The 25149-nt window shown below is 38.4% G+C and overlaps 1 protein-coding gene across 1 annotated transcript; it reads right to left on the bottom strand.

Moving 5' to 3' along the window:
- Positions 1 to 11134: 11134 nt before the first annotated feature.
- On the bottom strand, positions 11135 to 19175 carry LOC112186199 (disease resistance protein RPP4). Its single transcript, XM_040512766.1, has 11 exons — positions 18891 to 19175; positions 18287 to 18776; positions 17074 to 18187; positions 16634 to 16933; positions 14641 to 16539; positions 14145 to 14299; positions 13389 to 13653; positions 12931 to 13063; positions 12432 to 12543; positions 12092 to 12282; positions 11135 to 11946 (listed from the first exon to the last, which is right to left on the bottom strand). Exons 2-5 carry the CDS (start codon positions 18766 to 18768, stop codon positions 14671 to 14673), a joined length of 3765 nt encoding a protein of 1254 aa, XP_040368700.1. The 5' UTR covers positions 18769 to 18776; positions 18891 to 19175; the 3' UTR covers positions 11135 to 11946; positions 12092 to 12282; positions 12432 to 12543; positions 12931 to 13063; positions 13389 to 13653; positions 14145 to 14299; positions 14641 to 14670.
- Positions 19176 to 25149: the final 5974 nt, after the last annotated feature.

Genomic DNA, 25149 nt, shown 5'->3' with positions numbered 1-25149 from the left:
CTAGTGTTTGCCAAAGCCACAAAGAAAGGAGCGAGAAACATTTCAAATGTCATAACCAGGTTCATTGAAGCCTCAGGTCAGAAAATCAATTTTAACAAATCCTCACTTTATTTTTCTAAGAATGTTCAAAATAGATTAAGGAATGAAATAATTAATATCCTTAACATAAACCAAAAGGCTACAATTGGCAAATATCTTGGTATACATAATGTAATTTTTTGGAAAAATCCTATCAATTCTAATGAACTTTTATTAAGAATCTCCAACAAGCTTGCGGGTTGGAAGAAGGGAACTCTCTCAAGAGCAGATAGACTCACCTTAATTAAATCAAATCTAGCTGGGATGCCAAACCATGCTATGTCGTGTTTTAAATGCTCCAAGAAGATAACTAATAGTATTGACAAGCAGGCCAAGTCCTTTTTATGGGGATTGGACATGAAATGCCCCCCGATTGCTTGGAAGTAGGTTTGCCAACCCAAGTCAATGAGGGGTCTAGGTATAAGGTCCTCTGCTTTCTTCAACAATGCAACTATAGCCAAATTCGCTTGGAAAATAATTAAAGAACAAGATAACTGGTGGGCTCAAATAATGAGAAAAAAGTATCTAAGGAATGCCTCTCTTTTCCAGGTCAGGAAAAAGCAGTCAAACTCTCTTGCCTGGAAAGGAGTACTGGATGCACGAGACCTCATTCTTGAAGGCATGAGATGGATCTTAGGCAATAGAAAATCAATCCACTTCTGGATATTCAATTGGGTGTTTGATCACCCCTTGCATATTTATGTTGCAGAAGACAAAAGGCACCTAATCAATTGGGATGAAACTGTTGAAAACTATATACAAGACAAGGCCTGGAATAAGGGTAAGCTCTCCCTCTTTTTTGATCCTAACATCATTAATCAGATTACAAGTATTCCTATTCCTACAACTGAACAGGAAGATGACTTCATTTGGGGACCATCTTCATATGGTCTCTTTACCATCAAATCAGCTACTTGGTTGCAACTTAATACACAAGAAAGGCACCATCAAATTGCTCTTATCAGCAAATTATGGAAACTGGATATCCAGCCAAAAATCAAACTCTTTGGTTGGCAACTGCTAAGAGGACGAATGAAAACAAGAGATAGACTCTCTAAATTTAGAATGATAGATGACAATTTCTGCCCTATGTGTAATACTGACAATGAAACTGCAGACCATCTTTTTGGCTATTGCAGTTTTGCTGCAGAAGTGTGGAGATTGACAGGTATACCTGCAACTTTGAACTGGAATGAGGGATATCTCAAAGTCTTCCATGATTTGTTCCTTTCTCAACCTTTTAACAGTAGCCTCTTTGCAAAAATAATCCCCTCCTGTTGGAAAATCTGGAAAGCCAGGAATGATAAAGTGTTTAGAAATGCAAACCCAAACCCACAATCTGTGGTAGCAGCTTCCGCTGCGAATATGGGTAATGTCAGATCTACAGAGGGACAAGCAGAGTGAGTTTTTTCCCAAAACAAACGAACCACCATTAGGTGGACAGCTCCTTCTGCTTGTGCAGTTAAACTCAACTTTGATGGATCAGTAAATGGAACCTCCGTTGGTGGTGGTTTTGTTATACGTGATGTTCATGGAAGGCCCCTGGTAGCTGCCACTGAACAAGTCGGTACTAATATAGTTCCTTTAACATAAGTTATTGCTCTACGTAACGGACTCGTCTGTGCTTTAGAACGAGGCCGGGACACTACAGAGTTGAAGTTGAGGGCAACTCCAAACTTGTCATTGATGCTGTTAATAAAGTTATACACCCACCCTGGCGCTTACTCAAAATTATTCAAGATATCCAAGCCATTGCTACCAGTTTTAACTCAATTTCATTTCGTCATATCTTCCGAGAAGCAAACTTTGTAGCAGATGCTATAGCTAATCTAGGCCATAATTGTACTAGTGGAAATGTGTGGACAAATTGTAAACTCGGGATGCCAGAGAGGCTTCCATCTTTAATCTGTAGTCTTTTCATAAAAAATAAAAAATAAAAACTATGATGATAGAGTGCTACCGTTCGTTGCGGGTTCTTGAAATTAATTAATTATTTCGTCTTTAACTTGATTGTCTTTGAGTAGTGTGGATGCCAAAATTTAATGAAAATAAAATTCATGTTCAAGAAAATCTCTATTCTGTGTTTGACCCAAACTCTAGGTTACTTGACCTAATGGTAAAATGGTTACATTAGAAGGATTTAGATTCTAATTCAATGTACGATTACTTTCTTTGCATGATTCAGACTCTATGCCTTGTAATCCTCTATATAAAGAGGCCCCTATTATCAATGAGAATACACAGCAATTTTCTCTCAATTCTGTTTCCCTAAAACACGTTATCAGCACGAGCTCTAACCCTAGCCCTAAAAACCAAAACCCGAAATCCCCCGCATCTCCTACGAGCCCCTGCGCTCTCTACTCCCCGCACACTGCATCTCCTACGCGCCCATGCGCGCACTGCATCTGCTGCCCCTGCAGCCCTGCAGCATCCGCAGCCTACCCCGCAGCATCCCCGAGACATCTCTGCAGTGGCCTCACGGCATCCCCGCAGCATCCCCACGCCATCTACGCAGCGGCCTCGCTACCTGGTGACATCTCCGCAGCGGCCTTTCGGCATCCATGCGACATCTCCGCAACATCCTCGAGGCATCACGGCATTCTTGTGGCATCCCTGCAGCGAACCCGCAGCTTCCCTGCACAGCCAACCTAGCTTCAGCCATCACCTTTGGCCACCAAATTCCGACAACTTTTCAAGGTAAACTTTTCTAAAAGTTCCTGTTTTTGAAGTTTTCATTCTTTTCTTCTTTTCTCGAGGACTTCCAACATCCATTCTTCTTCTTCTACCCCCCGTTCTTCTTCATAGAGGAGACCAATAGCCAAACTGTGGGGGTTCGTGCTCACTCCAAGCTTGGAGCTTGTTGAGTCCTCCAAACTTAGAGTTTGTTGAGAAGAAACGATCGACCACAAACATCATTGTTTCGATCTAATCCAACCCCTCTTGGAATTGAATTTCTTGGAAGCAACTATACTCGGAAATTCTTAATTTCTTGGAAGCGATTACGCTCAAAAATTTTATATGTTTCGTGGTAGCCTTTTCCGCTCCGAAACTAACCCTTCTTCTTGTTCTCTTTCAGGATGAGTAACCTGAAAGAATGAAGGGTTGAAGACTACTAATCTAGTTGGGATCAATAGATCGCCAATTTTGTTTAAGTCTTTAATCCTTCATTCTAGATCATCTTTTTGATCTTCTTGTTCCACGTAGTGAGCTTCTCTTGCTTCACAATATGCTTTATAGGCGGTAACAATTTCTTCACGAGCTCTACAAATGTGTGCCCAATTGCCGGATACTCCACATCGAGAACAAGTATCTCTTTGCTCAGACTCCATTAATTGAAGCGCTTTGAAAGTGTCATTTAGATGGCTCTTAGTGTTGGTGGCGCCACCAACATAGCCAGAGGCGTTGCCTCCCTCTCTCTTTCTACATTGACCTCTTCGGTTCCGTGTTCGCCTATTTTGGTTGCTTCTAAAGCCTCTCGCTCGTTTACAAAGCCTGTTCCGTAGGGAAATTAGGACTAAGACCGTCCTCTGCAAAGGATATGAAAATACTCATTATGTTCTTACATAGAATCCCTACGGATTCTATGGACTGATTCAACCAACCTGCAAACGTTTAAATATCTCATGATGTTGGTTGACATGTAAACACGCTTGTCACATGTCGTGCCAATGTCCACTTGTAAATGCTGCTTATGCTACACTTCTAGCACATTTCATATGACAACGGGCTCACTCCTCGAATCATCATATTCCGTCAATTGGACTTGACAATGCTAGAGAGTTTACATCGACGATTTTCAATGGTTATTGCAATAGGACTGATGTTGGACATCATCTTCCCATGTACACACCCAATGTACGATTACTTTCCTTGTATGATTCAGACTCTATGCCTTGTAATCCTCTATATAAAGAGACCTCTATTATCAATGAGAATACACAGCAATTTTCTCTCAATTCCGTTTCCCTAAAACAATTCATTAAATAAATCGGTCAACACTTGAAATTATGACCGACCAAATTTAGCTGGCATGCGGGTCCCATAAAATGTACACGTGGCTCTTAAGTCAGCAAAACCAGGTAAACTCTGAGAATGACACATGTCGATATATGAAAGGCCCGTTGACAATAAACAAATCTGTTCTGACTAAATCAGTTGATATTAAGACGGATCAACCGAATTAAATCAATTGACTCCAGGTAAAATCAAGTATTAAATATTGTCTGCTGATGGTATTCTCAAGTTGAAGGTCTTGTTTTTTATGAAACCTTTACCCCGGTTGCAAGACTTGAATATGTTCGTCTTCTCTTTGCTATTGCATGTCATTTAAGGTTTACTCTTTTATCAAATGAATGTGAAAAGTGCATTTTTAAATGGCATTCTTCAGGAAGAAGTTTATGTTAAACAACCTGCAGGATTCATAGATCCTATCCATCCTGATCATATGTATAGACTTAAGAAAGCTCTCTATGGGCTGAAACAAGCCCCTAGAGCTTGGTATGAGAGACTTTCCCCTCACCTTTTAGATAAAGGCTATGCTAGAGGTTCAATTGACAAAACTTTGTTTGTAAAAAGAACTTCTCATCATTTAATTCTTGCTCAAGTCTATGTGGATGACATTGTTTTGGGCTCAACTTCAGATTCCTTGATTAAAGAAGGGACAATTTATTTTTACCCAAAAATCACATGTATTGTGCCCACTTGCACCAACAAGTTTGTATTGTGCCAATTTACACAAATCTTAGAGGAAAAGACCTATAAGGGTAGTCTTTTTTAAAGTAGTGCCTAACGTGTCCTATGCTGACTTTTGGGTCTAATATTTGTTTTTTCCTAAGAAAACTTGTTCAAACTTTTTGAAAGAAATAAAACTAGCCTTTAACATGCCCAAGTTCTTCACCTAACGACTCCCTGCCTAGCGGTTACTGTAACAGGCGGAATCACTGCTGCTTATTTCTATATGAAGTTGAAGCAAATCTCTCTAAGAAACAGAAAGTATAGACCTAAAACTAGTATAGGATTGAGGCTAACAACATATATAAACAAACATTTAAATATTGCAGAAATATTGACAAGGTGGATGAGCAATCCGAAATTATTTATTCAAATATAATTACAAACTAAAATTCAGAGCCTTATTCTCAAGTAAACAGTTAAAAAGCTGTTTAGCTATCCATGAGACTGATTTGCAGATACTTACTTGGAAAGAAAGTACTTCCACACTAGACAGGAAGGAAAGAGGCACACTGCTACTATGGCTTTCTTACTTCTTGAGAGAATATGTTTTCTCCTCAATTTTTTGATGCCTTACAATTGAACCTAAGGCTCCTTATATAGGAGGCGGAACTCAAACTAGAATTCAAAACATAAAAATGTACAACACAACTCAATTATTTTCTGCTCCCGTGATTGCTCCTAATGATGGAGGTCGTTCGATGGAAAGCAGATTCCTCTTGGGGAAATGTTTTTCACAACTGTGTTTTTCTGAAAAGCAAAAGCATCTTTAGGAAAAGCCAAACCTGCTTTCGGTGCTTTTTACACCTGCTGCTTCACATGTTTTCGTCTGTTTCAGAATTATGGCCAAGGACAAAAGAGTTGTCATTTTCCATCCTGGCTTTGACTTCATTGTCTTCTACTTCCGTGTCTGCATACATTTTGTAGTGGTTGTCACTTTCAAGCTTTTTGATCCACTGCAGACATGCTAATGAGGAGTCTATCTCCTTTCTTTTGAGAGATAGGAAAATGTCACTGCTTACAACTTCAGGATGATCATAAGCAGTAATTATGATTTTCTCTCTTGCTACCAGGAATGTTTTTTCTGGGTCTTCTTCGATGATCTTCTTGATATAGTCAAGGAACATGGCCTTCATCCAGGGGATGCTAGAGTAAGGCTGGTCATTATATCCAACACAGGCAGGCTGAGGATATTTTTCTTGTATAATCCTCACATAATGATATGGAGAAATATATTTAACTTCACCATTTCTGTTTTAGATCCATTCTGGAGGAGTTGATCTGAACTTTAGCCTGAGGATATAGTCATTTTTTCTGACATTTTTGACTGTATTGACTATGACGGGAGGTAAGCCCTTGAGATCATCATTGGTCTTAGTCCAGAGATTATGGACAAAACCATTTTCAACAAGCCAAAGCTTGTGTTCTTGAGGATGTTCACTCTGAACATTTATCACATATCTTCCAACATAGGGTCCAGGGATGACGAAGAGGGTTGGAGGAAATGAGGCAGAGTTCTGACTTCCAATAAGATTATGAAAGTCGAACCAATCTGATTCTTTTAGTGCTAAAACAGGAACTCTAGCACTCTCAAGTTCTTCAAGATACTGGATTTTCTCTTTCTGGACAGCACTCTACTGTATATCTTTACAAACTTCTTCAAATTGTGGTCTGGCATTCTCGTGGAGTTCTTCAGCTATAGCAAACAAGGCAGGGAACATGAGACCACTGTTTCTTTCTTGAACGACATATAAGAGATTATCTAAAATTGCCTTCTGGTGGTATGCTAGTCTCCTGCCAGTTCTGAATACAGGATCTGCAAAAGTTTTAAATTCATAATTAAAAATATTTATTACTCCTGTTGGAGTGGATTTGCTTTTTGGCAAAGCAACAACTTTCAAAGGTCTTGATGAACCTTTACCGTCTGCCGTTTGAGACGGGCTAGCCAATCCTTTACCCTGGGATTGATCAGTTGTAGCTAGTCCTTTTGGACTTAGCAAGAATCTTTTGAGGATCTTTTCTTTCGATTCCTCAGCTTCTTCATGTTCTTTCCCGGATCTTCTGTTTCTGGGATTGCGACCTTCATCGTCGTCTCTTCGGCTGAACATTGCCTTTTCTCTAGTCAATGCATCTAGAAGATAATTCTTGTTACCTGCAATTAATTCAACATTATAATTATATTGGTTAAGGAATAATTGTCAGTTTGCTAGTCTTCCTCTATCAGCAGCTTTATCAAGTTTAAAATTTTTGAAATTCTTTACTCTAGCACAATCGGTGCGTACAGTAAAGGGTTTTCCAAGAAAAGCTGGAGAATTTAAAATTGTTTTCTTGACAGCCAAAATTTATTTTTCTCCTGAAGGATAATTTAATTCTGCAGGGCTGAATTTGTCACTACAAAACTTACAGATCTTTTCAATGTTAGTTCCTGGGGTTTTTGCCAGAACAACACCGGACCAGTAATTATCGCTAGCATATGTTTGGAGAATGATTTCATCATTTTCCTCTGGTTGTTGGAGAGGAGGGAGATTTTTGCAGAGAGCTTTTATCTGCATTATGATTTTTTCATCATCTTCTGTGAAGCTCCATTTTTTTTTTGGAACTTGTTTTAGGAGAGAACATTACTGTTAACTCCGAGATCTTGGGAATGAAATCTCTCCCATAATTAATGACTCCTAAGAATCTTTCTAGACTTTTAGCATAGGGAATTTTATCTGGAAACTTCTAGATCTTCTCAAGGATGTGTGGTTGGAGTTTTATCAATCCATTCTTGATGTTTATTCCAAGGAAATCAACTTCATTTAGGCTAAAGAAGATTTTCTTTTCTCTTAAGATGATTCCATGCTGAACTATCAGCTTTACAACCTCATGGAGGTGTTTCATGTGTTCTTCTCTGTTTTTGGAGAAGACAAGGATGTCGTCAATATAGACAACACAAAATTCAGCAACATGTTTGAAGATGTTGTCTATTTTTCTCTGGAAAATCGAAGGGGCTTGTTTTAAGCCAAAGGGCGTTACTAACCATTCGTAATATCCTTGTGGTGTTCCAAATGTAGTGAGAGGAACATTATCAGGATGCATCTTGACTTGCCAAAACCCGACATTGCATCGAATTTTGAAAAGACTTTAGTTCCTCTGAGCTGATTGATCAAGACTCTTACTTGAGCAATTTGATAACTGTCTTTGACAGTCTTTTTGTTGACATCTCTATAGTCAATCACCATTCTAGCTTTTCCTCTGAGGTTTTCTGCATGATTTCTCACGTAGAAAGCTGGAGCATTATGAGGGTTAGTGGATAGTCGAATTAATCTCTTGTTCAGGAGATCTTCGATATCTTTCTTGAATTCTTTTTGGTCTTCCTCTTTGTAGTGAGGAATGGCTTTGACATGACAGATAGCATTCATATCATGTAATCTTAATTCACAGACCACTGAGTCTTTTTCCCAAAATTTCTTAGGGTCGACATCTATATTATGTTCGAGCATTTTCTTGATTTTATCAAGAGTAGTGATTTTCTGAGATTCAAGCTTATTCTGGTAGTGCTTGAGATTATGCTCATGGATGAAACTAGCTTCTTCATCTTCACTAGTTTCTTTTTCTTCTTCTTCTTCTGAAGATTCTTCAACAAGTAATTCTTCTTGTTGTTTGATTTGGAGCACCGGCTCAAATTTGGGTTTGTAGGGTTTATGATCACCACTATTCTATTGCGATCTCTGATATTGTGTAGTAAAGTTTGGACCTACTACACTTTTTTCCTGGGTAAATCTATCTGCCCTAAACACTCGTTCTCCTTTTCTGAAGCATATCGCTTCTTCATCTTGAATATATCTTTGTTGGAGAATGAAATCGTTTCCCAACAAGAAATCAGATTCTTGGCCTTCTGATTGTCAAAGGGTATTGATGATAAATGTTCCTCCACCAATGGTGATATGAACATTTCTAGCTACCTTTTTCATAGTGAAGTGACTTCCATCAAACTGGACACCTGTAGCTATTCTTTTGCTATCTTCTTTCCAGAGTTCATCTAGAATTGCAAATCTTTTTGCAACTATAAATCCTGATCCATTATCTACAAATGCATGTAGATGATATTTCTTGTGATCTGGAAATTTTAATCCAATCTCTATGTAGTTGCTGTACCTACTAGTAGAGACGATTTTTGATTGTTGAAGCTCATTTTCTTGAGCTTGTTATTGTGGTATGAATGGTTTATATTCTTCTGGAACATTTTCTGGTGTTTCAACCAGTTCAATATTTTCATCAATATTTTCTTCCTTTATTTCTGAGAGTGATGATTTTGGTATAATTATTGTTATTACTCTTAGTTGTGATTGGTAGGGGAAAAAAATTAATAAAATAAAATAACAACACATTTTGGGTACATTTTTGTGTTCATTCTGCATGTTAATTTTTGGGTTAAAAAGCACTGCAAGTATTTTCGAACACACCCATGGTACGTTTACTTACTTGGAATGGAAAATAATCATGAATCGGAGACAAGTGGAATGAGAGAAGAAAGGAATCGGTATTGATTCCGGAGGAATGATTCCTAAACTCATCTCCCCCTTTCGTAATCGAATTCCTGAGTATTCAGGAATCGATTCCTGATAAGGAGGTGAGACCTACATTCATTCCGATTCCTTCATGTGTTAGTAAACGCATGAATTCTTTTACCCGGAATAATTCTGATTCCTTTATGTGTTAGTAAACGCAGGAATGTTTTTACCCCGTAATCATTCCCTTTCCTTCCAAGGAGTGTTCGAAAATACTTGTAGTGCTTTTTAACCCAAAAATTTAACGTGCAGAATGAACACAAAAATTTACCCAAAATGTGTTGTTATTTTATTTTATTATTTTTCCCCTACCAATCACAACTAAGAGTAATAATAATAATTATACCAAAATCATCACTCTCTTCGATGCAAAAACTTGAAAGAAACTTCGATTTGTTTTATTTAACACATAAAGAGACTTGGATAGACGATCAACCGAACTTAATGTTTTGACCGTCCCACTAGAGACCGTTTCATTCTCCAATCACATCTCATCTCAATATGACAATATTTATGAGTTTATGACCACCATTGAAAACTATTTTTCCGAGGTTAAAAGCACCGGGACAAAAATTATGAGATGTTATCAAGCTAAAGACATCTAAAAGAAAGTATAATGATTTTATTGACATTGAAGATGACAAGGATGAGGGCGACCATATTGAGAGCGTTCAAAGAGAAAGTAGACAGAAGCGTCGGAAGGTTGAGCATTCCCCGTTTGCAAGCTTGGAAGAATATGTCAATATGAGAATTGCTTAACAAGGAAGCTTTGATGACATAAAACAAGGAGGTGACTTGGACTCACCATTTTACATGTAACAAAAGTCTGATGGAGTAAGACGGAAAACACATTAATAAAAGTTGAAGGATTACAATACCGAATTGAAAGACTAAAGTAGTGGAATAGGATAAAAGTAATTGAATACCACCACTACATTATCAAAAATTTTCACTATATGTTTAGGGTGTGGCTATATCCACCCTACTAAATACTTATCACACCCTACATATGTATTTTTATGATAATAATCCAATTTTACCCTTGAGTATTTGAATTTTGAAAAAATAAATAATAATTCAAGATAACAAAAACAAATAAACCAGCAGCCCTATTCGAGCAACTCACCCTTAGGCCGTCATCCAGCAACCCAAACCTGTGATGTTTGCCGCAACCAACAACGCTGACATCCTCTCTCTCTCTCTCTCTCTCTCTCTCTCTCTCTCTGTGAGAAACATTCAATTGAGGCATTCAGTTTCCTAATTTTGTGTGTATCAATGGAGAGGTTGTTTTAGTATCGTTGCGAGATTAATATGAACATATTTTTCTTCTCTTGGTTTAACTGTGTTATTGAATGCATGAATGTACTCTCAAGTCGTAACAACATAGTTGTCTTGTTAGATGGGATCATGGAACAAAGGGAGGGTAATAGCTTTTTTGTTGCAGAAACAAACACAAAATTTCAAGGGATACGAAAATGCAGAGCTTTTCTATTGGGAAGGGTAATAGCTTTTCAGTTAGTATTTGACTATTTACATTTTGTATCTTTTTCACTTCATTTTGTTTTATTTTTGATTGAATTCAAGGATAAAAATGGAACTTTATAGTAATTAGTAGGGTGGCAATAGTCACACCCTATGTTTAATGTTACTTCGCTTTCCAATTACCTATTGATCGTGAGATATCTCCTTCCAATGTTAAATGAGGTTCAACGTTCAACTATCCACATAAATAAGTTGTAGAAAATGTATTGTAGTAAGTGTAGCTTTTGGGATATAAGAGTAGCAGTCGAAGTTTCAATTGAAATGGCTGGTTAGGCATCCATATGCAGTTTTACAGAGTCATTTACTAAGAGTTGGCTGGTTCAACCCATTGGTTAATTCAGACTCAAATTGGTGCCAATGAGAAGTTGATAATTAACTAGGCCTAAAGTGTTAACAAAAGTTTGTGCTTGTAACTCATCTTTCAAATGAGCCCCAATTCATATCAGAGGAAAGCAAGGGGATGAAGGGCAGAGAATACTCAACATGATATCAACATTCATTGAGCCCTCACTAGTGTAACAGTGAGTTCATTAGCTGAACATTCTGTAGCCTCATCTGTAGAATCTTCAAGTTCTGTCAGATTCCAAGCTTCTGAGGTTGAGGCAATGCACCTTCACCACTCAATATTAGAACAGCAGCTGGCATACTCGGCCTATCTTGTGGTTTTTGTTGCACACATAAAAGACCTACATGAATTGGTCGCACAACTTCATGTAGAGTGCTAGAGTCCTCTACTGATGGATCAAGAAGTTCGATGGACCTGCCTTCTATGAACAGCTTCCATGCTTGAAAGAAGAAAACATTCACTTTTACTGAATCTATAGAAGAAGAAGAAGAAGAAGAAGAAGAATCAAGCAGCAATACATTTCTTTCAAGTTGACAGTTGTAGCTCACATGTCCAAAAAGGTTGCGATTTTGGCCTGGATGTGAGAATCCTCAGTTTCTCTTCCCACTCTCTATCTCTAACACCAAAACTCCATAGCTGTAGACATTGGATTTTATCGAGTAGAACCCATCAATTGTGTATTCTGGGGACACGTAACAACTGTAAACCAATGAATCAGGGATTAGTTTTGTAACAAAAGAAAGTAGACTAAGACTAGTTATGCTTTGGGGTATGTACTTACTATGGACCAATAAAACCAAATATAAAGTTGTCAGTGATCAAACCGAAAATAAAGAAGTCCAACCTTTTGTTGGGAATGCATTTGTAGATGAGCATCATTTCATCTTATTGAAAGCAGCACCTTAGAAGCTTCGCTAGATTCCTGTGCTGAAGTTTGGCAATATGTACAACTTCATTTTTGAACTCATTAATTCCTTGCATAGAGTCTCTTGCGAGCCTTTTCACTGCTATATCTTGTCCATCTTCCATCATACCCTGAAATTGATCAGTTCATGTATATTGTGACTAAAATTTATGCTCGTGTAGTCTTCACAATTTACTTGCACTATGTAGTACAATTATCCATCAGTCCAGGTTAAAACCAAAACTACATGTATCAAGTGGATATGATTGTCAGCTGTTACCTTAAAGACAGATCCGAAGCCACCTTCTCCTAGTTTATTACATTAACAACAGTAGCCAAGTCAAACAATGGTAATTCCAGATTTTCTTTGTGGCTGCGGCTCAGTTTTCCTGCTAAAATGAAGTAAAGGTTTTTTCAATAAACTTCTACATTAACCAAAGAGTTGTTGGTCTAGCGGTCAGTCCCTTGGTTTGCTCCCAAGTGGTCTGGGGTTCGACCCTCTCCCAAGGTACCCACCTAGCAATTGCTAGAGTTTCCAGTTTCCCAAATGTTGTGGGGTCAGGCGGGGGACCTAGGGATTAGTCGGGTCAAAGACTCGGATACCCTAGTCTCAAAAAAAAAAAAAAAAAAAAAAAAAAAAAAAAAAAAAAAACTTCTACATTAGAAAAATGGTACAGCTCCTTTTTCATTATAAAATCAAATTTATAATCAATAACTCACTACAAAACTCAACTAATTCACTGGAAAACGGAGGGATCAGAAGAGTACAAACAACTTACCATCTTTCTTCCAAACATAAAAGAGCAGAGCTACGCCCAGTAGATAAAACAAGAGTGCTAGCTACAATTCTCACTTTCTTCACATTGGATTTAGCAGGTTTAGCATTGATTCTGGTATTAGTCTCTTCATTATCTATGAATGAAATTTGAAAGAAGAAATTAATTTGAGTTAAAGACTAACCAAAAAAGAATTCTGTAATGTCTATCATCCAAAGAATTTAAAAGAAGATTTTCTTAGTTATATCACAGTCAGTTAAATGACAGAGCTTCGGCTAATTTGTTAAAACATTTGTTCTGTTTTGACATCATTTTGTGCATATATGATCATTAAATGCATAAATCACCATCGATCAAGTGAATACTTTTAACCATATTCTTATTGGAAGTATAGTGTTCTGCTTTCCTATTCTAAATTGGTATAAAGTACCAAGTCTTGAGGAATCAAGATGATTACATACCTTGCTCTGATGCAGCTAATCTTATATGGATATCTTGTCCATTCTCTTTCTCAGCTAAATTTCTTAAGTCAATCAGATCACCTAACCACAGCAAGCGCCCACTTCTTCCTTCCCTGATATTAGAATTTGCATAAGCTGTACAGGAGCAGTTCTTCATACACAACATCTCACATTCCTTGAGGTTCAGACTTGTGTTAAACCAGGATTGTTTGGTGCTTGGCAATTTGATCCCAGTGTACTTCTGGAATGGGATTAAGTTGGCACCCTGTCATTTTCTTATAATTAGCTTGCATAATTCAGATTTTGACTTGTCTTTGTCAGACTTTTATTAGAAGATAGACAATTGTAGCATTATTTTGGTCAAACTCTGTCTGCAGCTAAAAATCCCTATCACATCACCATTGTAACTACAGTAGCAGTATTGGCAACTTAATTAGAAACCATGCAGGCTTTACATGGATAAATCACTCAATTTCTAATTTAGTTGAGTACTGGTGTGAGGGTAGTTGGATAGACCAGTGTTGACTGTCTCATTCGCCAGCAGGTTTTTATTAACACAAAATGTGCATATCTGAGAAAATTATGTATGAATGTCAATTTATCAACCAGTAGAAAACATGAAAGGCCAAGGATAGAAGGAAAAAGATCAAACACAGGTAGCTTTAAGAGCATATCTTTCCCTAGTCAGGAGTCTGTGCTTGTGTGATCTGTGCAGATATTGTGATTATAGTGATAGGCATAGGTGAACATTTTTACCTTGTCAAAGTCGCAGCAGAGCCAGAGTCAGACTTTACAGCTGGCCTCCTCACTCTTATTTCTCCTCAACTCCGTTACCTCAGGTGTTACGTCAAACACCTTTCTGGTGAGTCGGCTTTGATTCCTTCCAACGATCTCAAGCCTGTCGCTTGTGACTGTAGTAAAAGTATTTGTCATTCTTAAAATTATGCAATCAAACCATACACGTTCTTTATGAACCCGTAGTAAATCTACAGCATGAACCATCACAACTGAAAAATGCATTGCCAGATTCTTCTAGTACTCTTGCTATATGCATTTCTTCCTCGTCGTTAACTAAGAATTTATCACATTTCAAAGCTTAATTCACAAAAGAGCTAGAAAAAAAAAAAAACAAATCAAGTTGAGGTATGAAATTGAATTTCCACATGCTTTAGCCACAACAAAATCCAAGTTGTTCTGAGGATAAGCTAAGCAGAGCCATAAAATGTAAAACAAAGCTTGTGAGAGTACATACCACATAAAATGGCATGTGAACGTGAACATTTCACATGATGTTGATTTTCCTTTTACTACTCTGGGGAGGTAGTTGGTCGTTATATTCTTCTTTGAAGCTTGCAGTTCCACTTCCACTGAGTTCAGACTCGTCCCGTCGTCTCTTAGTTTTGATGATGATATCTTCTTCTTCTACTGTTTGTTTTGGTTCCATAACTTCATCTTCATCAATGCCTCCAAGTAATTTTTCAATCTCTTGGGCATACAACAAGGAGACTCCACACCTTTTCACCCTCACAGTGGAGGGGTCAAAGAGATTTCCTTCTTTTGGGGTCTGAATAATATTTTGGTACAACTTGAAGTCAAAAGAGGCCTCGGATGCTTTTACCCAATCCTCACGATTGATTGCACTTTCTAATCGAACAAATTTAGGGCAGAAATACCACACGAACACATGATCTGAATTGATGAGAATAGCTGGTAGGCTTATACGGAGGGCTTCCCAACAAACTTCGTGACTATTGTTAGTTTTGTGATGGGTTTCACAACCAAAGTAGGAATAATTGTCAATATCGGGTGGCGTATAGTTGTTGAAAGCAACCACAATGCATAGAGCGTAACCGAGGAAGCCTAGACGAAACCAATGAGGAGGAAGCTTGATATTTATCGAACATCCCTCACTTTCATACCTCATCCACTTTGGAATTTCATTTCCCGGACAAACAATATTAATCGTACTGGGTTTATTGAGGAGACGTGATGCAGTTGCAATTCGCATAACTCTAAGCTGTGCATCAGCCATTATGTTGCTCCGTGCACTCTGATCCAATTTCACGCAATTCATAAATAAAAGTTCCTCGAATTTTTCAGAATGGTTGACATATTGATCCCTACCTTGTATGGGTGCAGTCCTCATCGAACTTGAGACTGTCTCTAGTGACGTGCAGCCATGTGCATTAAACAATGCTAGAAGCCATGGCAGCTTCGGTAAAGACCCAAGACTCTTGCAAGAGATCAAGTACAATTCCTTCAGCCCAGAAGGTAGCTCGACAGGCAAAGACCCAAGACTCTCACAATCGCTCAAGTCCAGGTACTCCAGCCCAGAAGGTAGCTCGACAGGCAAAGACCCAAGACTCTTGCAATCGCTCAAGTACAATTTCTTCAGCCCAGAAGGTAGCTGGGCAGGCAAAGACCCAAGACTCTCACAACCGCTCAAGTCCAGGTACTCCAGCCCAGAAGGTAGCTCGACAGGCAAAGACCCAAGACTCTTGCAATTTCTCAACTCCAGTCTCTTCAGCCCAGAAGGTAGCTCGACAGGCAAAGACCCAAGACTCTTGCAAGAGATCAACTCCAGTCTCTTCAGCCTAGAAGGTAGCTCGACAGGCAAAGACCCAAGACTCTTGCAATTTCTCAACTCCAGTCTCTTCAGCCCAGAAGGTAGCTGGGCAGGCAAAGACCCAAGACTCTCACAATCGCTCAAGTACAATTCCTTCAGCGCAGAAGGTAGCTCGACAGGCAAAGACTCAAGAGAGCGGCAGCCATGTAGATCAAGAATTGGGAGCGAATTCAACCTACAAGTGCTGCTTGGAAGACTCTTAAGCTCTTCACATATTTGAAGATCCAAATGATGAAGCTTCTCGAGAGACCAAATTGATGAAGGCAATTCTTCTATGGCAGTCCGATTCAACCCTAAGACTTCCAGATTGCCTGGCATCTCTGGGAGAATTTTGCGATTGGAGCAACCTCCCAGACTAAGAAAAGTAAGCTTGGCAAGATTCTGAAACGATGAAGGAAGTTGAACCAAACTTTTACAACCCCAAAGGCTAATTCTCTCGAGATTTGGACTCTCAATCAGAGCTGAAACATCAGCCAGGTGCTCGGAGCAACTAAGATCGATACTTTTTATGCTCCCAAGATTGATCTGTAACAAATCAAAGGCAATTGATGGCAAGAGTTATATTTTCCATCCACACCATTATTCAAACACAAGAACTAAATTAAGCAAACCTGCACACGCCTTTATTCCAAAGTTGCTCAAGTCGGCTGTTGCACATATGAAGCTCGACAAGGTTTTCTGAAGAAAACCTCGATGGCAGAGATGTCAAAGGATAGAAATGCCACCTCAGATATTTAAGGGCCTCAGGGAGAAACTCGAAACCTGGAGGAAGGTGCAATTTGCTGACACCCCTGGTATACGAGTATGAGTACAGATCTAGTAATCTTAGCTTATGCATCTTTTCGAAGGATGCAACATTCACGTATAAATCTTTAATGAGATCCATCTTCATGGCCATGCACTCAATGTCTTCAGTACCCTGAAATCAATGGCAAAATATATATGAGCATACAGTAGAGAACAAAAATGATTTCACTAAATTTACTTAACTTTTTATAGAAAATGAGATTTTGAATTGCTTGGTCTTTTCTTTTTCAATAGAGTGTATTCGGCTCTTACCGTATTATCTGTCAATACATGACGAACATCATTTGCAAGCCACAATCTACTGCGTTTTCCAGGATTTTTAACACGTGGATCACGAACAATTTCCCGACCCATTTCTTGTATCAAATCATGCATCTTAAGTGTTGAATATTCACCTACGGATATGAGAGACATATCAACGAGAATTTTTACTCCTGCATTGGCACAAAAACCACAGGCATCTAAAATTCTTTTTGCCTCATCAATATGCTTCCCTTTGTGATAACAGGCGATATCGAGAAATATCTCCCTCTCATTTTCTTCTAATCCATCATAACTGAACCTCAATACATTCTGGATTTTTTTGTTAGGAAATTTTTTTAATTTCACTAATTCACCTTCCCAGTCTTCTTTGCTCTTGCAATGACAGAATATTACGGAGCCCAAGATTGTAAGAGCCAATGGATTGCCTCCAGCATAATCTACCACCTCTTTTGCAAAAGTTGTATAATCACCCGGGGGAGACTTATTTCTAAAAGCTATCAAATGAAAGAGCTTAAGAGCTTCATCATTGTCTAATTCCTTAACCTCATATATCTTATCATTATTAACCCCATTCCTAAATATGCGTTTATTTCTGGTTGTTACAAGGATTCTACTTCCAGGGCCAAACAGATTGCAATCACCTCTAGCTAAAAGTTCTAATTGGGAAAACTCACTCACATCATCAAGAACAATGAGGGCCCTTGTACGGCGAAGCCTCTCTCTTGCAAAAGTTGAGACAAGAGATGAAGTGGCCATACATAGATTTTCTTCCTTCAGTAGTTTACGAAGAATCTGATTCCACAAATCATTTAGTCCATGTTTCGCCTCCGATTCCCTAACATTTGCAATGAAGCAGCAAGCTTCGAATTGAGAAGAGAGATGAGCAAATACAACCTCAGCAATGGTGGTCTTACCGATACCACCCATACCCCAAATACCTACAATCTGGACATCCAGTGAGTTGAGACATAATAAAAATTCAACTCGTCGAATGTGTTTTTCCATTCCAACCAGGCCCTCTAAACCCTGTGCGATTTGCAATTTGCAATTCAATTTCGCCAAAATGTCATTGACCACAATCTTAACTAAATCCGACTCCGGCCTGCCATATACATATGAAAGACAAAGTAGTTCGTAAGACGTAAGTGATGCAGTAACACTCATAGCCATAATAGAAGTCATAAATGGACGCATGAGTTACCTAATTGTTTGGGAATCAAACCCAGATATATTGGCTGCTGTTGTCAAAGCCTTTCTCCACCTGAGCACCTTGTCCATTGAGTCCTTGAAACGTTTCTCATGTTCAACAAATGCATCTGCATAACTCCCAAATTGTTTGCGTACATCTGATGGATCTACGCCGTAGAAGATAGGTATAACAAACTGTTCATCTCTGCATTTGAGTATGTGCACAAGTTCTTCCAAGCACCATCCAGAAGAAGCATAGTTTTTGGAGAAAATGATAACCGAAAGCTTCGATTCTTCAATTGCTTTGAAAAGGGCAGGTGAGATTTCATCCCCTCTCTCCAGTTTGTAATCTATGTAAGTTTGGATTTGTTTCCGACATAAAGCCTCATAAAGATGGCTGGTGAAATTATTCCGGGTGTCCTCGCCTCTGAAACTAAGAAAAACATCATGCTTCTCCTGAGGGATGCTATCAGAGCAAGAAGAAGAAGCGGCCATATTGTAGCCTGAAGATCAACAAGTCAAAATAGGCAAACCTTTCCGATGAATACAAAGATTCAGAATGCAAAACAGATGAGTAATTGCACAGCAAGACTAGTGTTCTTAGCAGTTGTACTAACCTGGTTAGAACTTGGATGAGTAAATATATCAATAGACACTTCCCAATCAGTTTTTCAGCTCTCTTTCTGCCCTCAGCAACTTAGCTCATCTATTTTGAATAAACTTATATTCTTCACCAGAATGAAAGAACACCAAGTAAAAAACTATGCATACATTTTCCAGGAAAGTAGTCAGAAGTAAAAAGCTAGCACAGAGGAAATTTCTCAGCACTTTCGGTGAAATATCTTTCAATCATTCAAAAAGTAGACGATTCAGAGGCCACCATTATTGCTTTCACCGACTGTTCAAAATGAAGCATTCCGTTGAAGTGACTTATCAAACATAGCAAGGCATCTTACACACTAACCCACGATGGTGCAAGTTTGGTCCACTCCACTGGCTATCATGCATAGTACAGCTTTCAAGTGTCTACCACCTAACTTGAGACATCTGTAACTTGGTCTCGGACCTCTTAGCCATTGACTCAGACTTTGAAATACTGTAGCTATAGAACATTTTGTTGAGACTTCATTACAATTAGAACCTCACTCAAACCCAAGTGTTTAGAAAACATTCTCGACTGGAATTTCAATTAAGTTGAATACTGGTCGCTTTAATTTCCAACACTCAAACAAGTCTAATGTGTTTTCAGCTAGCTTATATTTTGATCTTCCCTCAGCAACTTTCTTCATCTAATCTAATAAGCTTTGATTCTTCATCAGAATCAAACTAGACTAATAAGAAACCATACTGTGCACATATATTCCAGGAAAGTATGCAGAGGTGAAAATTTCCCAACACTTTCGGCCAAATATCTTTCAATCATGCAAGTCGGCATTATTGACTAAAGTACTGTGGCTTGCAACCATGGGTCCCTAATTTCCTCCTTCCGGTTAGCTTTCACCAACTTCAAAACTGTAGAGATGATATGATGGACCACAATGTGTTTTCTCTTGTTCTATCTATCATCTCAAATTCTCAATGTGTAGGTAATATACCATAATGCTGCTAAAGCTAATTGCTTCAGTGTCTGTAACTCTGTATTGTATAAACTATTTCTAATTCTCTAACCGCGGTCGATATTTGGTAGCTGTTTCTATCTAGCTAATGATATAAGTGAATTCATACTTGATGATTGTATTCTAGCCAAAGCTAGGTAGCAATATATGACACCAAAACTTGCTTCCTTACTAGTCCATGTACAGTTTCTTACTGCTGAAGAAATTTCTTAACCCAATCCACAAGTCACTAATTCATTTTACACATTAAGTTTATTTGAGAACCAAGCAATCTATAGTTGCTTGTTTCCAATAATCAAATAAGTAATGAAAAAGCAAAAATAAACAACTTTATCCTAATATTTGTATGCTTAATAGTTTCATAGTGCTCCATAATAAAGGTAGAGCAACCTTGCACACTGAATAATAGTGAGAGAATCAAGACAATTTGCTAGTTTGGTGACTTGGTCTACTTCACTAATCTTTGAGGATCTTCTATGCTTTGTGCTCATATTATGCTTATATGCAAAGCAGCAAAATCAACATAATCCCTCCACAAACAACAAACATTCCGGTTTCTAATTTTTTTTTTTTCCAAAAAATTACTACCTCTAAATGCATTTGTAATCATACATATAAAGATGGAAATAACATCCTTACCTTGTCTGCCTTCACATTGCCAATAAAATTCCAGCACAACCCGGCAGATCCCACTTTTTTGTCAACTCCTACATTACCCTTCTCAATTTCAAAGCTACCCCATTCTCATTCTCATTCTCTTCACCTCGAAATTTGAGTTGGAAAAAAGCTCAATTCTTGACTGAGGCATTATGTCGAACACCTTCCATGTATTCACACGTAACGATTGTATTCTAGCAAAAGCTAGGTAGCAATATGACACTCCGAAACTTCCTTAGTTACTGATGACTACTTGGTCTTGGCCAGGAATTACTTAGCCTTCGACTTTGCCATCACATTTCCAAGTAGATTCCAGCACAACCTACACTGCCCTCTTCAATTTCTTAGTTGCTTCCTCTCTTAGGCGTTACGTCAAACACCTTCCGTAGACTCGGGTTCGAGGCCTTCAAATATTTCGAGTCTGCAGCTTGTTTTCTGCGTAATGTCCTTCATCCATCTCCAGGGACGTCGACTACTTGGACTGTTTGGTTTTTGAATCTTTGTTTATCATCTTTTACCAGGACAAACGACATTTAATCCAGCTTAAAATGAAAATTACTGTTTTAACCTGTTACTTTCCCCAGAAAGCACATACGGTTAAATGTTATCTTTCACAACGAGTCATAATTTCCTATTTCCAGGACACTGAAACTTCATTACTGATCCATCATCCATGTGCAGTGTTTTCACTGCTTAACAAATTTCGTTATCCGACAATTCACAGGACGTTCAATTCACTTTATAAATTAGATTTATTTGAGAACTCAGCCATTTGTATTTGCTTGTGTTCAATAATCAAATAAGCAACTAAAAGCAAATTGAACAAATTTATCGTGACATTTGTACATTCGAAAGTTTTATAGTGTTCCGGAATTTAGACAGACGAGACAGTTTCTTAATTTGACATTTACAAATCTCTTCAAACTCAAGTTTTTAATAACACATCATCATCAGCTAGCTGAATATTCGCGGTTTTTCACCATACATAAATAATTTGAATGCAAAAAAACTAATTCTTGTGCTCATATTATGCTTATATCAAATATCAACATTTTTATTTTATTTTAATTTTATTATTATTATTTTTTTAGAAGCGAAATAAGAGCTAATTCAGCGCTCTTACCCGAATTTATTAATAAATAAAGAAAAGATACATAGCAAGGGGGGCTAGGCCAATACCTTGCCAGAAGAAAACACAAGCTGAACAAGTACAACTGAAAGTACCAATTACTAATATAGAGAAAAAACAACTAAAAAGAACAATTACAATAGTTAAAGAATAAACTAATCAACTACCTAAAACGGTAGTTAGTGCCTGATGTCAAATCACGTCCATAGAGGCCTGTAACAAAAGAAGGGACGTTAATGTACCAAATAGAACTCATATTGGTAGCTCCAAAGTCAGCCAATTTGTCAGCCAAAGCATTTCCTTCCTTGTAGATGTGACTTACTTTAAATTGCATGAGTTGCACACATTTCACACAATTAGCCCATGCCACTCTTAACTTCCAAGGAACCAACTGAGGTGCCTTGAAGTAGTGGACTACTAGAACAGAGTCTGTTTCCAGCCAAAGCTTCTGCCAGCCCCTCTCCGAGGCCACCCTTATAGCTTCCATAACCGCCGAAAGTTCTGCCTCAATTGCACTGGAAACAATAACTCGATGTGCAAAAGCACCCCTGAACAAGCCCTCTGAATCCCTAAATACTCCACCAAAACCTGTTGCTTGAGGTCCCTTGAAAGAACCATCAGTATTAACTCTTAACCAATCCCCTAGAGGAGGATGCCAGTTAACTTGGATAAACCTTGGAGATTTTAACCTCAAAGGTGAAAGACCAAGTAAATTAAAAACTGGCAACGCTCCTGCTGAGGTTGTGAAGTAGGAGAAATAGAGGGAAGCAGACTCTTTTAGAGAGAGTAAAAAGAAATGCTTGAAATTGTTTAGCTAAAAAGAACCACCATCATACCTTAACTTGTTTCTTTTTGTCCATAAACACCATATTGCATTGCAGAAGGCAAATATCCATAGCTTTCGAACTGCTGGAGTTAACCTCTCAGTTAAATTTGCAGATAATAATGTATTGATCAATGTTGGAGCTTGAATATTGATCCGAAACAAATGTAAAACCCATACCAAAACTCATTGACCAATCTGCAATTGAGGAAGATGTGTGCAATCATCTCTGTATCATTATGACAAAATTCACACCTAGAACATAGGGAATACCCTCTACGTTGCAATCCAAAATCTGAAAGGAGTTTCCCATGCATCACTTTCCATGTAATTATGCTCTTGCGAGGTTGAATGGCCTTGTGCCAAATCAGCTTACACCAATCCAAACCAGGAGGAAAAGAAGAGAGATATGAATAAGCATCCTTGACCGTTAACAACCGGAAGAAGCCTGTGCCCAAACAGTAGTATCATCCGCTTCAAAAGTTGGCAGATGGGTTTGCAGAACCTGCGTAGCAACATCTGGAAACAAAACTTGCATTTGAGAGGGTAAAGACCAAGTCTGGTCAACAATATAATCACTCACCTTTTCATGAAGAAAGTCTACCACTTCATTATTTATAGTCAGGGTTTCTGCAATAGGAGAGCCAAGCCAATTATTAGACCAAAAGAGAACACTCTTGCCATTACCCACAACCCACTGCACACCAGAATAAAAAGATCTCCAAAGCTTCTTCAAACGAAGCCACACTGAAGACCGCTGATAACACTTTTTGACTTGAAATGAAGAGTTGAAAAATCTAGTGCTTGAACGATGTCCCAACATCGTTTGAACAGAAGAGAATTATTAAGAATAAATAAGTTCTTCAACCCCAATCCTCCGATGTCAGTAGCCATACAACAAAGCTTCCAGGCAATCAACGGACTACCCCTCTTCAAGGGGTCTCCAGACCAGAAAAAATTTCTAGTCCAAGCTTGAACTTTCTTTAGCAGAGAAGTAGGCTATTCATAGACTTGAAAACTATAAGTGAGAAGACTTTGCACAACAGAATTAATTAATTGAAGTCTAGAAGCTTAAGACAATTGTAAACCTTTCCAAGAAGAAAGTTTGCAACGTACCTTGTCCGCAAGGGCCTAAAAATAGCATGGTTTTGGGCATCCTTGAAAAATTGGCACACCCAAGTAATTGAAAGGAAAAGAATTTTCACTGATGCCCAAAGTACGTTTGATAAAATTTCTTCTTTGAATTGCATTTTCCCCAGAAAAATGGAGGACTTTTGCTTATTCACTACCTGCCCTGAATTGCAAGCATATTCACTCATAAAGTTCATTAAAGCCTTCATACCTCGAGATGTACTCTGCATAAAAACTATTATGTCATCAACAAATAGAACATGAGATGGAGGTGACAACTTTTTGGGAGCTGTAATGCAAGAGAACTTCTTCTTTGAAACAAGACTGCTCAAACCCCTACTAAGCACTTCTTCAGCTAGGCAGAATAATAACGGTGATAAAGGGTCACCTTGCCTAACACCACGCGAGCATTCAAAAAATCCGCAAGCTTGCCCGTTCACCTGTACAGATAGCCTTGCAGACTTGAGTATTGCATGAATCCAGTCAAAAAACACTGAGCTGAAGCCAAAAGCTTTAAGAACTCTTAACAAGAATCCCCAATCCAAAGTATCAAACGCCTTGGATATATCAAATTTAATAGCTATATTACCCCAACGACTTTCTCTATCCAATAGACTAATGCACTATGAAGTGAGGATTATTGGATCAACAATACTTCGGCCTTTAACAAAGCCGCTTTGATTTGGAGAGATTATTCTTGAAGCTATCTGCCTAAGTCTGTCTGCAAGTATTTTAGTAATCACTTTGAAAACAAAGTTGGCTAGAGCTATTGGTCTGTAATCTGAAACTACCTCTGCCTCCTCCTTTTTTGGAATGAAAATAATCGTGCTTGAATTAAAATTGGGAAGAATAAAATTATTCTCAAAGAAGCTGCAAACTGCTGCAACGACATCAGTAGCCACTGTTTCCCAACAGGCTTGGAAAAAATCACCGCTAAAGCCATCTGGGCCTGGAGCACTAAATCCATCCAAGCTCATAACTGCACATCGGATTTCGTCTGTAGAGGGAATCAAAGCAAGAGCTAAATTTTCCTCTGTCACCAATGCAGGTATAACTCACTCAACCAGACCAGTGTCAATAAGATCGTCATCTCTAGTAAACAGAGAACTGAAATGATTTACTACATGCGTGGCAATCTGGTCATGAGTATTAAGGACCTGTGCACCCTCTCTAAGAGATGCCATTGAGTTACGAATTCGCTGTACTTTCACTAAGTTATGCAAAAAAGAAGTATTTCTATCTCCCTCAGCCAACCAACGAACCCTTGATTTGCTTCTAAGAAAAGTCTCTTGCACTGATAACGCCGTTTGATAAGCAACATTGGCCTCATCCTCTTGCTTGAAACGCTCAACAGAGGGTCCCAACATATCAATTTCACTTTGAACCCTGTCAAGAGCTGCTTTCGCATTTAACATATTGCTGTGGACATCTCCAAAGACTAATTTGTTCCAATGTTTCAACATAAATTTGAGGGCTCATAGTTTAGATGAAAGAACAAACATAGGACATCCGTAATATGA

This window comes from Rosa chinensis, chromosome 1, assembly GCF_002994745.2.
Source record: "Rosa chinensis cultivar Old Blush chromosome 1, RchiOBHm-V2, whole genome shotgun sequence".
NCBI lineage: Eukaryota > Viridiplantae > Streptophyta > Magnoliopsida > Rosales > Rosaceae > Rosa > Rosa chinensis.
The sequence above is the reverse complement of the archived record's forward strand: the minus strand, read 5'-3'. Positions and strand labels throughout refer to the sequence as shown.

What these genes read in the sequence shown, in the direction of transcription:
- LOC112186199 (XM_040512766.1), bottom strand. Translation starts at nt 18,768, where the DNA reads ATGGCCGCTTCTTCTTCTTGCTCTGATAGCATCCCTCAGGAGAAGCAT. An exon ending in TTTGATTCCCAAACAATTAG is followed by an intron (nt 18,188 to 18,286) that starts GTAACTCATGCG and finishes TGTATATGGCAG; the next exon opens with GCCGGAGTCGGATTTAGTTA. An exon ending in ATGTATTGACAGATAATACG is followed by an intron (nt 16,934 to 17,073) that starts GTAAGAGCCGAA and finishes CATTGATTTCAG; the next exon opens with GGTACTGAAGACATTGAGTG.